The following is a 14,534-nucleotide window of genomic DNA, read 5'->3' as shown; positions in this document are numbered from 1 at the left end:
ACCAGTCGTATTCCACAAGTTCAGGAGAAATTTCACCTTCGTAAGATAGCATCTCATTTCCCACGTTCAAATTTATGATACATACTTGGATATCCACATTTGGTTACCGTCTCGAGTGGAGGATCCCAAGCTACGCAAAATTTCTATTTTTCCGTCATTTTTATCTAATTATTACAAAATATTTTAATTACATAATCGTAATAACTGGTATTACAGAGATGAGCATGTACTTAATAAAAGATGTGTTTGATTCATTCAAGTGTTGAAAGTCAGTTTTTACACTTATTATTTATACAATCAACTAAATTCTTTAGTCCGAAAGATATGTGGCTGTGAAAGAGATATTAAGTGGAAAAACAAACAAATATCTAAACCGAACTATTAATCTGATAACTAGCATACAATTTCAATTTTTTTTGAAAGCGTTATACAAAAATTTATATTATATCGTTTATTCAAAATTTGTTGGTTCAAAACTTTTATTTTTAAATATTGTAAAAGAAAATTTGATAATTCCTTCAACACATTTTTTTATACCTAAAAACTTCTCGACGGAGTTTTCTTCTCAATTTTTTTAAAATCTATTTTTAATAGTAAATTGTATTATGGAGCATTTTCATTTAAAATGTGCAAAGTATGAAATGTTAGTATCAATAGAAAAACGATAATTAAATGAGAAAACCTCAAAGTGGGTCCCATCTATCTTTGTCAAAAATTAACCAACCAATCACGGCTTAAATATTTTTATTCAGACAACACAATTAATAATAATAATATTATTTTATACGCATCACTGCTCTGTCCTTTGCTCAAAATTGATGACATTATCTTTTAAATAATTTATAAATTATAAATAATTTCGAAACTTATTTCTATGTCCCAAAATTTCCTCAAATTTAGTCTTCCTCCTCTCGATTTTTCATACGATGAATTAGTTTTTCTAAATACTCTAAAAATTAATTTAAATAAGATTTTAATTAGAGTATGTAAATTGATAAAATATCATATAAATAATCGTATTTTATTATTATTACTTGATAGTATCACATTTAATATCTCAAAATTTAATAATTAAATTAAAGTAATTTAGTTGAAGCATGCACGCATATAATTATTTGATTTATTGTTCAAATTAATGGGCCAAAAATGGAAACAATCTATTTATGTTCACACATTTCAAGTCAATATATCACCACCGGGGAGAATTACGTTTGACTCGGTCACCATTTCCGTTGCCATTTAGTCTCGCTGGTTGATCCAATCGTAATTCTTTGCTTCAATGGTTCAGGACAGTGGCAGTCTTTATAAGTAGCAAAATATATTTTCCAATTTCTAATGCGCGCATGCGATTATTTTGTTTGCAAGATTTGAGGAGCCATCCATGCGTTTTCTTGTGTTGTTTTGAGAATCGTCTTTCTTTGGTTCTTCCGTGAGAAGTTTCTAAAAAAGGTGTTTTCTTGAAGTTGAGCTTCTGGGTATTGTTGTACATGAGCTAATTTAATTGGATTTTTTCCTTCGTATTGGTGGGTTTTGTTTGGATTCTTGGGTATTAACCTAGAGGACTTCTGCTGAAGAGCTCAATAATTGTGTTTTGTTTTTTTTTTCCTTTTGTTGTTCTGGACTATTGTTGATGGTGTTTCATGACTGGAGAGGAAAGATAAGAAAATGTTTTTGATGGTTCTTGGCGTATTTGATCCACGGGGTTCTGCAGACGGGAGCTCGATGTTTTTGTTTCTTGTTCTTCTCAACTTGTTTTGAGAGTGATTCGTGTTTAGGATGAAAAGATATGAAAAGTTTTCTGAAGAAGCTTCACATAGGGTTTAACCAGTCTGCAGATTCAGAAGGTTCTTCTTCATCCTCGAAGAGTAATAACAGGTTTTCCAGCGATGGTTATCCAACTGGGAAGCATTCATACTCTAAATCTGAGAATAGACCATTTTCCAACATCTCTGGATGGTTAAATTCTGTAACAAACAAGAATACTCATAGTCCATCGTCGTCTTCCAAATCAAAGAGCGAAGAAAGAGAGGAAGTTATTGATCCTGTGGGCAGTAGTAGCTTGGACGCTGCTCTCGATGCAGTGAGGGCTGATTCAGAATCAAGTAATTTGAGGGATCCTGATATAGAGGAATATCAGATACAGTTAGCTTTGGAATTGAGTGCAAAGGAGGATCCTGAGGCAGTTCAAATTGAAGCTGTAAAGCAGATAAGTTTAGGTTCTTTTCCTGTTGAAAATACTCCTGCTGAAGTTGCTGCGTACCGTTACTGGGTAAGGGCTTTAACATCGTGTCCTACTATGGTTTTATCTGTTGTGGCCTTTTGTTACTTGATTGTAGTTATTATTATCAAGTGTTATAGTCGATTAACATTATGCATGAACATGTTAGCACATGATGGCAAGTTAAGTGAAAATTATGCATCCATTTCTCAGTTAAGCTCGAGAATCCAAATATTCAACACATTTGTAGTTTGAATATTGAATGAGTTTTTGTTAGTGTCATTTCTGCCGTGTGGATGGAAGTTCCTAGTCCACCGTTAGTCTTTTGATTATGTAATATTTTTTAAAGTACCGGGACTGCGTTTTTCTTGGAGAGTCCAATTCTTTCTGTACCTTTAACTTTTATGTTTAATGGTAGAAATAATCATCTGGTCATCATGTGTTCCCTAACAGCGCTGAAACTCGCATATTATAAAATACTAACCATGTCTTTCTTTTCTTTCTTCTTTTTTTTCTTTTTTTTTTCTGTGGGGTACTGTATCTGGTTTAAAGTCAACTTAGTTGTAATTGTTGCAAGGAAAGGCCCAAGGTTTTCAATTTCAAAAAATTTCGGAACTATCATTCAGGCAATTGAAACATTGCCCCTGGTCCTCAAGGCTTTGGAATGTGTCATGTCTTAGTTATAATGTTAAGAGTCTTTCACAATATTGCTCTATTCTTCTATCTTCGTCCACTCTCTTAGTAGTCGACAATATAGAAATCTGAAAAAACATGATGACACCCATCTATGACATAATGTATGAAATTGCTCTCTTTTTTTTTCACTGGAAGTCATTGGAAGGAGTTATCCTATTTTTTTTCCATTTGCAGATATCAGATCATTTCATATATTTCTGTATCCTGTATTTTTTGTTGGTCCCATGCATGATCCACTTAATTTCCTTTTCTGACATATCTCATATTCTAGATTTAACTACTATTCACAGAATTACAATGCCCTTAGCTATGATGACAAGATTCTGGATGGTTTCTATGATTTATATGGCATTTTAAATGAGTCCACATCGTCGAGAATGCCTTCCCTAGTTGATCTGCAAGGAGCACCTGTATCTGATGATATAACTTGGGAAGCAATTCTAGTAAATAAAGCAGCCGACCCCAAGTTGTTGAGGCTTGAGCGGGAAGCATTGGAGTTGGCTTCTAAAGTAAGACCTGACCAGGAAAATGTTATTACATCCAGTATGGTGCAGAAGCTTGCTACGATGGTTTCTGATCACATGGGGGGCCCAGTTAGTGATCCTGACAAGATGTTGATTGCATGGAGAAATATAAGCCATAGGTTGAAAGCAACCCACAGGAGCATGGTTTTGCCTATTGGTTCTTTGACAATTGGTCTGGCTCGTCATCGAGCATTGTTGTTTAAGGTACTAAATACGTCTTGACGAGAATATGTTCATGAAACAACCTGCAAGTTATTTGTTCAACCCATCCTATTGGCTTATTTGGGCATTCCTAGCGTGTTATATGAGATAAACCTCTATCAACCTGCAAAACCGCAATTTTTTTCTCATGTTGGAGCTGGATCTGCCGATTGAGAATGCAGATCCAGCTTTAAATTTGAGGGTGTTATATGAGATAAACCTCTATCAACCTGCAAAACCGCAATTTTTTTCTCATGTTGGAGCTGGATCTGCTGATTGAGAATGCAGATCCAGCTTTAAATTTGAGGGTGTAATATGCGGTTTTTCCAAAATGGAGAAGAGTGAACGATGTTTGAAAACAAAAATACCCTGAATTTTTCGTTCTGCTTTTTAAAAATTTTTTTCATCTTGTTTCAAATCGGAGCATTGGAACAGTCTTTTACAACTTAGTACCCTTCAGAAGCTTAGTGAGACGTTGCTTCTGGGCATCTCTAGAACTTGGACCTCTTGCCTTTAATTATCCTTTTATTCTTTACCCGTTGATGAAGATCAACTTGTTACTGAGGAGAGCATGTAAAGGTTAAAGGTTTCCTAGATCATGTTGACCTAAACAATATGCTAATATAAGGACAAAACTTGAAATTAAATTTGCTTGTTCATTTCCTCTTTGTTTATTCGTTGAAAATCTTATGTCTTCATTTGTTTTTCCCTCCAACTATGGGAAGGTAAGTTGGATTTCTCCTTCTATTATTCCTATTTTTTGTCTTACACAACGATGAATTCATCTCTTCTTAAGTTCTTTCCTTTAGTATCAGTACTTAAGTTTTTCCTCTTTAGTTGCATCATAACCAATTTATTTTTCGCTAGTTGCTAAATGGCTTCATTAGGTGAATACATCCCTGTGGTGAGCTGACACGCTTATATGCCTCTTATTAGTTTCCATTACTAACTTGAATTCTGCACTGAGAAGTCTGCTTTCATTCATACATATTTGTCCGCACGATTCAGGGTATAGTTAGTGATTTGAATTCTTCATTCAGCCTTCTGTCTATCGGGCATTATTATGCAGGTTTTGGCAGATAGTTTGGGAATCCGTTGCCGCTTAGTCAAGGGACTTGAATTTGCAGGCTCTGCTGATGTGGCAATGGGCATTGTTGAAATTGACGGAAGGCAAGTTGTAATTGACAGATTTCACCAATCTTTTTAACTGAAATGTTGGCCTTGTGCTATCCCTTCTTTCCTCCTGCCCTTTTTTTCTTTTTATATCTTTTGAGTTATTGAATTGTCTCCTTGTTCCTTGTGAGAATGTCATTCAGATACTAAATGAAATTTTAAATTAAAATCTCTAGTTAAGCTGTAGAACATGCACTTCTAGACTCTAATTAGCTGTCAGGATTTTTAAGGTGGTCATGAGCTTATTTGACATCATTTCTATTGAACATCATTGATGATACTGCTCATTTTTTAATTGTCTTGATTAATTCTTTGTTTCTAAAAATGTACTGTGGCAGATCAGATTTCTTTAATATTGTGAATGACCCTTTTGTGATATATTACTTCTCCCGAATTCCTCTTTCTGATACAAAGTGGATATGCTTCAGGGAATATATTGTTGATTTAATGGCGGACCCTGGTACACTCATTCCATCTGATGTCGTGGGGGTGAATATGGATCTCGATAACTCTTCTCATGTGGCTTTATCAAGTGGTGAAGTATCCAGTTTATTAGAAGACCAACCAGAGTTTTCAACTATGAATAAGAAAAATATATTTGGAGAGAATATTCCAATGGAAAAGGAATCTAGGATGAAACCTCAGGAAGGGTCCAAATACAATGATGATAGTTCAAAAACACCTTTGTTTGTAAAAGAGCCATCAAGGGAAATCCAAACTAGGTCTAATAATTCTTATGCACATGCAAGATCGCCTTCCTGGACCGAAGGCGTAAGCTCTCCAACTGTCAGAAGAATGAAAGCGAAGGATATTTCACAGTTAGTCATTGATGCTGCCAAAGAAAATCCCCAGTTAGTTCAGAAGCTCCATGATGTTCTACTTGAAAGTGGCGTTGTTGCACCTCCAAATTTGTTCACTGAAATGTACTCAGACCAATTAGATTTGCCACTGGTGGACATCAAGCCCATGACACAAGGAAAAGAAAAAGGAGGAAGCGATGGAAAAAATAAAGCTAAGGGCCACACCAACCAAGATCGAAGTTCTCTACCTCCACTGCCGCAGCATGGTTTTCGTAATAGAGGCAATTCAGATACTCCTTTGCAGGAGCCGTCTGATCTGAAAGTAATTACTGCGCGTCCTAGTCCATCAGAATGCGAAATTGATCCTGCAAAGTACAAAAATAATGTTCCTGTAGCCGCCGCCGCCGCCGCAGCTGCTGCTGCGGTTGCCTCTTCAATGGTAGCTGCAGTTGTAAAGGCAAGTGATTCAAAGCTTCAACTTCCTGTAGCCGCTGCAGCCACCGCAACAGCTGCAGCTGCAGCTGTTGTAGCAACAACTGCTGTAGTTAGTAAGCAGTATGAGATATTGGAAACAACTATTCTTTCGCCAGATAGTCCTTTTGCTGTTGTTAATAAAGCGGATTGTATAAAAAGTGATGGAGACGTAGATGTAGCTGTTTCTGAACAACGAGGAAATGGTAGCCATGAACGCGAGGGTCTAGGGGAAAATTCAGAGGGGGAGAGAATATCAGACAGGTCGGCGGGTAACGAAAGTTCTAAATCTGATGTGACACTTGATGATGTAGCTGATTGTGAAATCCCATGGGAGGATATCTCCTTGGGTGAGCGCATTGGGCTTGGTACGAATCTCTAATTATACTCATCCACATATATAATTGTTTGGATTAGTGTTTCCAACTCCGAGCACAAATTTTTAACTTGACATTTCTTATTGCAGGATCTTATGGTGAGGTCTACCGTGGAGACTGGCATGGAACTGTGAGTTTCTCAAAGTCTTTTGTTAGCTGGGGACATTTATTTTTATTATTCTTAAGATGATATATAAAACATGTGAAGTAGCCGCCACATGTATATCATGTCGTTGAAATTTAGTTGTGTGCAGGATGTGTAATCATTACAAATTTCTTGCCTTTTCATCTCATTACATATCGAAATTCTTACAAGTGTCGATGATGCCCGTTTTTTCCTTCGAAACTTCAGATATCGAAAATGTTAATTGGTGGTAAAACTCACGGTTTTTAACTCAAAACGTTTGTTTCTCTCTTTTCTTTGCCTTGATTGGATTCTTAAGCTACGTGTGCCAAAATATAATGTTAGAGATAGGCAATCGGCAGATATTCCTTGTTTATTGGGAGAAAACAACTTTATACTCACTGAAGTAGCATGTGTGTTTAAATAGGCTTGTGTTCTCTATTGAACACAGAGACATGACTTTTATATTGAAATAAATATGGATTCAGGAGCACCAAATGCAGTGAGGAGTTTGGCAGTGCCACACGATCATCTCTCAAATACTTAAATCATTATGTTCTTGTTTTGTATACCATGTGTACTTCTAACTTGCCAGCATTTTCTAGACCAAGCAAGACAATTGTCCACTTTCCAGTCATCAGCATGACGCCTCTCAAATAATTTATGTTCATGTTCCTCAAAATTGATGATAAGGAATCGAAAGATATTCTACATGTTAGACATTTACCTCTGTGATAGTAGTTGTTTGTCTGTGTGTGTATTTATTATTTGTCGTTCCATAAGGCTGTAATTTTTTTCATATGATGATCTTGAGTAAAGAATTAATATAACTTGATTCTGACTTTTAGGAAGTTGCTGTCAAAAAATTCCTTGACCAAGATATTACTGGAGAATTTCTGGAGGAATTTAAAAGTGAGGTAAATAAGATACTTTGGAAGTACATTTCAATACTATGTTGTAATTGATACAAGTTTTCATTTTTTTGCAAAAAATTGGATCTGAAGCGGTTTGAGAAATCACCAGTGCTTATTCCTTTGGAACTCATGATTTTCACACACATTGAATGGATGTTTTATCAATGATCAATTGTCTGACATTATAGAATAATCTGCCAATTGAATGATTAGTTACACAATTGGATGTCCTTGAAAATTTGTTCAGCAGAACTTATAACAGTTGTCACTCAACTTGCTCAATTGTTTCATTGCCAGCACTTTCGCGTCCTTGCCATATCCTACTTTCTGTTATTTAACAAATTATTTTGCATGTTTACCATCTGACATGCATTGTTTGCGTGATTTTGTAAGATTCTAATCATGAAAAGACTCAGGCATCCAAATGTAGTTCTCTTCATGGGAGCTGTTACCCGCCCCCCTAATCTCTCAATTGTGACTGAATTTCTTCCTAGGTATGCTGAAATCCTTTTAAGTTCTTGACTTTTACACTCCATGTAGTTCAGTTGCATATGATATGGTATTATATTATTTGTCACACAGCTGTCTGTAGAAAATTCTTGATAGCCTTGATCGTGCTCAAGCCACATTTTAGTTTTAACCTTTCTATGTCGCCCTTTCCTCTGCCTGTTTTAAGATATTCACTGAGAAGTATATCCAAACTCTAGCCAAGTAAATTTATTGGAAACAAATTTCTTTAACTGCAGCTAATGTTAAATGTAATTTGCTGAGGGGAGCTAGGTGAGTTGTATAAGATGCAACTAGGTGGGTTGTATAACCTGATTGAAAGATTCAAATATCAACATTTTAGAATGCTGCATGTTTAGATATGGATCTCATAGGGAGACCGGTTTATCCTTGATCAATTCTTGTTAGCATTGCTAACTTCATGGATGACTTACTTTGGTGTTCATAGTTAATACATAACTTCATGGATGACTTACTTTGGTGTTCATAGTTAATACGTAACTTCATGGATGACTTACTTTGGTGTTCATAGTTAATACGTAACTTCATGGATGACTTACTTTGGTGTTCATAGTTAATACATATATTATATATATTTTTCTCTGTTTTGCAATTATTGAGTGGACGAGTTTCACCATGTCGCAATTTGGGCAATAAATTGAATCAGTTTTATGTTTACAGAGGTAGTTTGTACCGATTGATTCATCGTCCCAACAATCAACTAGACGAACGCAGACGATTAAGGATGGCTCTTGATACGGTATGTTTGAGTTTGTATCTTTCAATTCTTTAGCATTTGTTAACTTCTACTTTGTGAGTAAATCTTGTTGTACAGATGTAATATATTTTATATTACAGGCTCGAGGAATGAATTATTTGCACAATTGCACACCGGTAATAGTTCATCGCGATTTGAAATCCCCAAACCTTCTTGTTGATAAGAATTGGGTTGTAAAGGTGACTTTCTTTTATCTGACAGTGGAGCCTGTCATTTTTCACTTATATGCATCATGTATGCTTTTCTTCTTCTAGGTATGCGATTTTGGATTGTCAAGGATGAAGCACAGTACTTATCTTTCTTCCAGGTCAACTGCTGGGACGGTGAGCTAAAATTGTCTTTCATTATGGTCATTCATCTGTCTGATGGTTTTGGAGAAATTATACTTTCTGTTTTTATGATGGGCATTCATTTGTCTGGTTGCTGATGCATCGCTTGGAGAAATTTTACCTTCCCCCTTCTAGTAATAAGATTTAACTTTTGTTCTCTGGATTTCATTCTTTCCTGCTTAGTACCTGGTTTAGGTTTTTATTGTCTGAATGATATGACATGACATGTTGCAATGCTCATTGTATGTTTCCACATAACTTATGTGAAGTCATTTGCCTTGACACCCTGTATATCTAATCATGCAAATAGTTAGTTTCTGAAATCAATTGCTAGAATAGATGACCATCGATCATAAATGTCCATTTCCATTTTCCATCTGGGTGCATGCTCATTTGTTGCCTATGCCTTCATGAAATAGCATATTGATCCAATCATGCCAACGGCTAAGTTTTGTTGCATCATTTGATTATCAGCCATGTAGTAGATGATAACTCAATTGCTGGTTGTCCTACTACTTTCAAGCCTTTGGAGATATTTGATAATCAAGTTTTGCCTTAAAAAAAGTGGTTTGCCATGATCTATGGTCCAAAAATAAATTCAAATTACTGTGCCAGTGTCTGTTAAAAGTATAGTGTCACCTTTCATCGACTTAATTTTTGCATTACCACCAATATATCTTCAGTGTGGAATCTGTGTTCCTCTGAAGATTAGAAGTGATGAACTAGTTCTCAGGATTTTTTTTGCGTATCTGAAATAGATAGTTAAAGTACAGGTTGTAGAATAAGAAATGGGACACCCGTGATACATCTGCATTATCCTTATTTTCTTCAGTGCACGTGATTGATTCATCTGACAATAATTTGTGTGGGGCAATGTGAGCTAATTTTCTGTTGTGTAACTAAACTTGTATTTATTTACTCATTGCTAAAATCTTTGTTTATTTTCTTTGACAGTTGATCTTAAATTCAATGTTTTATTAATGCAACTTAACAACTGCGTTTTAGTTATTTACTAGTATTTCACCCGTGCGATGCACGGAGTGTTATTTTATATAATTAATGATTAAAATTAGTAAATATTAAATAATTATTTAAAATTATTGATTTAATATAATGAATATATTTAATTTTTAAATATTATTATAAAAAATTATTATATCAAAATATTAATGTCATTTGAAATTACGCTCAAATAATGATAACAATATTTTGTCGTTAAATTGACTTATTATCTTGGTTATGTGGGACTGCTATAAATATTAAAAATAGAAAAATATTTAAAAATCTTATATTATTTTGTTTATCAAAATTTTAAAGAATAAATAAACATTTTTTAAAAAATTCAATTTTTTTGTCATTTATTATATGAATAAATTTTGACTAAAAAATTAATTATTTTTTGTACATGTTAAAAATATTTATATTAAATTTCTATTAAAATGCATATTTTAAAGTTCTACTAAGATACATAACAATAATAACAACAATTTACGGATACTATTTTAAAAAAAATTGTAAAACATAATATTATATAAAAGATTTTATATTTTATTTAGTATGATAGAGAATAGTAAACATAAATTCTATAAAAGTAACACACAACTTAAAATCATAATTGAAATTAAATAAAGTAATATAACCAATGCAGATACTTAAATGTAGTTTATAATTTCAAAAAACATCAAATTTGAATTTGAATTTTAAAAAATAAATTGAAAACAATTCACATTTAATTACATTTTTATTTCCTATTTGTTTCAAATATTAATGAGGTACGTGAATACATTAATAATGATATTGTTTTATAACATATTATTTTTTACAAAAAACTTTCAAGATATGGAAAAAACTTTTGTTTATATATATTTGTGTGCATGTGAGCCATATAAAATAAAAGAAATATAAATATTACCACTAAATAAAAAAATAAAATGTCTGGACAAAATAATAATAAAATTTTGATAATGAAAAATACATTTTAAACTTGAATTTTTGTTGTTTTCATATGCTGGTAGATCGTATCAACGAACTAATAAGAGTGATTTTTGTTTTTTAACAGTTTGGAGAATAGAGTTTAAGCTCTAAATATATTTTTGAATGATTTAAAAGTAGATTAAGTTTTCAATTGAGTTCAGTTTCAATTTGAATAAAATATATAAAAAAACACATAATCCATAGATTACATTTAAATTGATATAAAAATGAATTAAATTTAAATTTTAACTAATAAAAGAGTTGTTATAATCAAATCAAATAATAATTGAAGTTTATATTTTCAAATTTTTTAAAAGAAAATATGTAATTCTTTCTTACAAAAATATCAATAATATCGCATAAAATTAATTGTTTTCAATCATTTATTGCATATCACTTATTTTGAGATTAATGATATAATTTTTTTTAGAATTATCATTTTTAAAATTAATTGTTTTAAATCAAATTTTATTCAGCACATGAATTATGTGATGGAACCAAGATATTAAATCATGTGATAGAATCGATATCAAATCTTTGAATGTTATTTATTTTTTCAATTTATTTTTTCAAGATATTTAGATTTAAATTTGAAATAAAAAGTGAAATTTATATTTTCAAGAAATTCAATTTTAAAACTGAAATTTTAAAAAGAATTTGATATATTTTACGAAAATTTTATTAATTTTCATAATTTAATTAATTACATATTATTCATCAAATATATCAAATTGTGTCATCCAATAGGCATGAAATTTCGAAAAGAAACTTTGAAAAGACAACTCATTTTATTGTTATTAAAAATTGTAATATTATTAAGTATATTAGGAAATAATTTTTCTTTTTTTTAATATCCTAATTTAGTAAAAATTTTGGCGGGAACTTACTAAATATAGCACAACTCTGCTTTTATATATATATATATATATATATATATATATATATATATATATATATATATAGATATTTGCAACTAATTATTGCCTTCTCATTGCTTGGAAAATCTCTTTGAAGTTAAATCTTAGACTTCAATTTTGATTGCGAGTCTCTCACAATCATCTCATATTTACCTTTCTTCAGGCAGAGTGGATGGCACCAGAAGTTCTAAGAAATGAACCATCAAATGAGAAGTATGTCCTCTGCTTATTAGTCATAGAGTTTATACTGTCATACATAAGCAGATTATAAAATATATTTCGTCTGATTTGGTTTTTGATTGATTTGAATGTAGATGTGATGTTTTTAGCTTTGGTGTCATACTGTGGGAGCTTTGCACTATGCAACAGCCTTGGGGAGGAATGAACCCAATGCAAGTTGTCGGTGCTGTCGGGTTTCAGCATCGTCGTCTTGACATTCCAGATAACATGGATCCAGTAATCGCTGATATAATCACTAAATGCTGGCAAACGTGAGTGACATGCTCCCTTTCATTTTTAAGTTTGTTCATGCCAAATGTTTCAAATTATTCCATTCAACTCAAACTCAACCTTTGTGATTTGTCCCATCAAGAATTTAGAACTGATCAATTCGAAACCATCCAATTCAGTTTGAATCCCTCCCTTCCAATGCTTTGTTTCTGCGATTACCTAGTATACAAGACTCTTTGTTTATTATGTTGCTTGAATGGACTATTATGTTGATAAAATAACTCAATTCATATTGAATGGCTGGTTAAACTATTTCGATATGTCCTTTAGTCATTAATTTATTCTAGATCCAGGTTTGTTTTGGCGGTCAAGCTCGACCCTCCCCTGAGTAGGAATCATTTTGTGTTTTGATTTAAGAATGTTGTGTAAGCTACTAATTCTGTGTCTGACATCGAATTAAAATTTTGGGATTGTTGGAGTTGTTTTGTATAGCGAAGGGAAGCTAACCATTCCGTGTTGAAAATTGTAGAGATCCAAGGTTACGGCCATCCTTCGGCGAAATTATGGCTGCACTTAAACCTCTTCAGAAGCCTATTACCAGGAGTTGAGGAAAAAAGGGTCCGTGTGCATCCACTTTTACGAACCATAATGTGATCACACAAGCGCCTTGAAATGAAGGCATGTCACGTAATGGTATTTGATCATTGTCGCAAGAGTTCAAGAAAAGATCTCCACCGATACCACGCATTTGATTGAATCTGAACATATACACATTTTCCTTTGTTGTTGACTTGCTTCCTTGCTTTTCTTGCCACCAAGTAAAATTGTGCAGTGTGTATTGCTGGCCATGTTCATGTGTATTTATTGTAATCAATGCCCGACTGTAAAAGAATTATTTTGGCAGTCTAGGATAAAAGAAAATAAACTTTTTTACGGGTTAGATTAAATTTTGTGGGGTTTATGGCTTTTCCATCATTTAAGAATGGGAAAAAACTGGATGAAATAAATAAATAAATAAATATTTGTCGAAATCCAATTAAATATGTTAAAACTGTCCATTCTAATATGAAGAACCTTGTATATAAATTAATTGCTTTTTATACCTTTTTTAAAAATTAGACATTAAATCTTTAAAAAAATAAGATAAATGTGCTTCTATTTTAATTTTAAAAAAAATAAAAATATATTCAAGCTGTAGGATGAAAAGTTTGGGAAAGGAAATGAGAAGAAATTCAAATAGCACGTCCTTTTCCGTTTCAAAGTGTAAAATTCCACTAGTCTGACATTCACTTTAAACAAAGGTCGTGCAATTCGATGTAAATAGTAAATTTTGTCAGCAACGAAATCAAAATTTGAATATATTGCCTTACATTTTTTAAAGGGTACCATAGATCTATGTCGATTTTCTTATTCAATTTCATGAATTTTAGGATTCTTTTTTTCTTTTTGCACAATTTTTTTAAAAAAAATCCAAATTTCTGAAATTTTTCAAAATTTATGAAATACCCTCGTGAATTTAATTTGAATGGATCCCTATTTGATATTAATCATTACGTTTTATAATCGGGATTTGAATATTTACATGCCTTTGCAAGCACGGATATTCAAAGTAGAAAGTTTTGATTCGTTGTGGATTTTGCACGAAATGATAGGAATTTTTGCATCAATCAAGCGCCAAGCTCATACAATTAATCAATTTTAAAATTATTTTTTATTATTTTACCAGTTAAATTTAATTGTTTTTTAATTCATCGAATATCTATCATAAATTACAAAACAATTTATGAGATATATCTCAAATTCGATTCAAACTAATGAAAAATATTATTTTGTATGTCAAAAAATTATTTTTCATGATAAATATAAAATTGAGTCGATCCGTCTCATATATCTACAGTACTGTTTCATGTTTTCAAAAGAGATCTATTCATCACAAATTTAGTGATGTTTGATATACTATTTTTGCATTCCATAATCGAAATAAATAATTGAGTAAGCTTTTTTTTTTTAAATAATGGTAATACGCTTGTTCTTATTAATACTATATATCACTTATTTATTTATTTATTTATTTTGATTTT

At 32.3% G+C, this 14,534-nt stretch overlaps 1 protein-coding gene across 3 annotated transcripts; it reads left to right on the top strand.

Annotated features, from left to right (window-relative positions):
• Positions 1 to 1,162: 1,162 nt before the first annotated feature.
• On the top strand, positions 1,163 to 13,386 carry LOC140829301 (probable serine/threonine-protein kinase SIS8). 3 transcript variants are annotated; one of them, XM_073192392.1, is made up of 13 exons: positions 1,163 to 2,269; positions 3,205 to 3,642; positions 4,709 to 4,809; positions 5,241 to 6,451; positions 6,550 to 6,590; positions 7,433 to 7,501; positions 7,892 to 7,992; positions 8,687 to 8,765; positions 8,864 to 8,899; positions 9,038 to 9,106; positions 12,167 to 12,216; positions 12,318 to 12,494; positions 12,983 to 13,386. In XM_073192392.1, exons 1-13 carry the CDS (start codon positions 1,787 to 1,789, stop codon positions 13,059 to 13,061), a joined length of 2,934 nt encoding a protein of 977 aa, XP_073048493.1. In that variant the 5' UTR covers positions 1,163 to 1,786; the 3' UTR covers positions 13,062 to 13,386. The 3 variants fall into 3 exon arrangements, with proteins under 3 accessions (XP_073048493.1, XP_073048492.1, XP_073048494.1); XM_073192391.1 differs by having other exon boundaries at positions 1,164 to 2,269; positions 8,864 to 8,962; XM_073192393.1 differs by having other exon boundaries at positions 2,094 to 2,269; positions 3,186 to 3,642; positions 8,864 to 8,962.
• The last annotated feature ends 1,148 nt before the right edge of the window (positions 13,387 to 14,534 follow it).

The sequence above is a fragment of the Primulina eburnea genome, chromosome 4, assembly GCF_022965805.1.
Source record: "Primulina eburnea isolate SZY01 chromosome 4, ASM2296580v1, whole genome shotgun sequence".
Lineage (NCBI taxonomy): Eukaryota > Viridiplantae > Streptophyta > Magnoliopsida > Lamiales > Gesneriaceae > Primulina > Primulina eburnea.
Note: the sequence above shows the minus strand (reverse complement) of the source record. Positions and strands in the feature narration are given on the sequence as shown.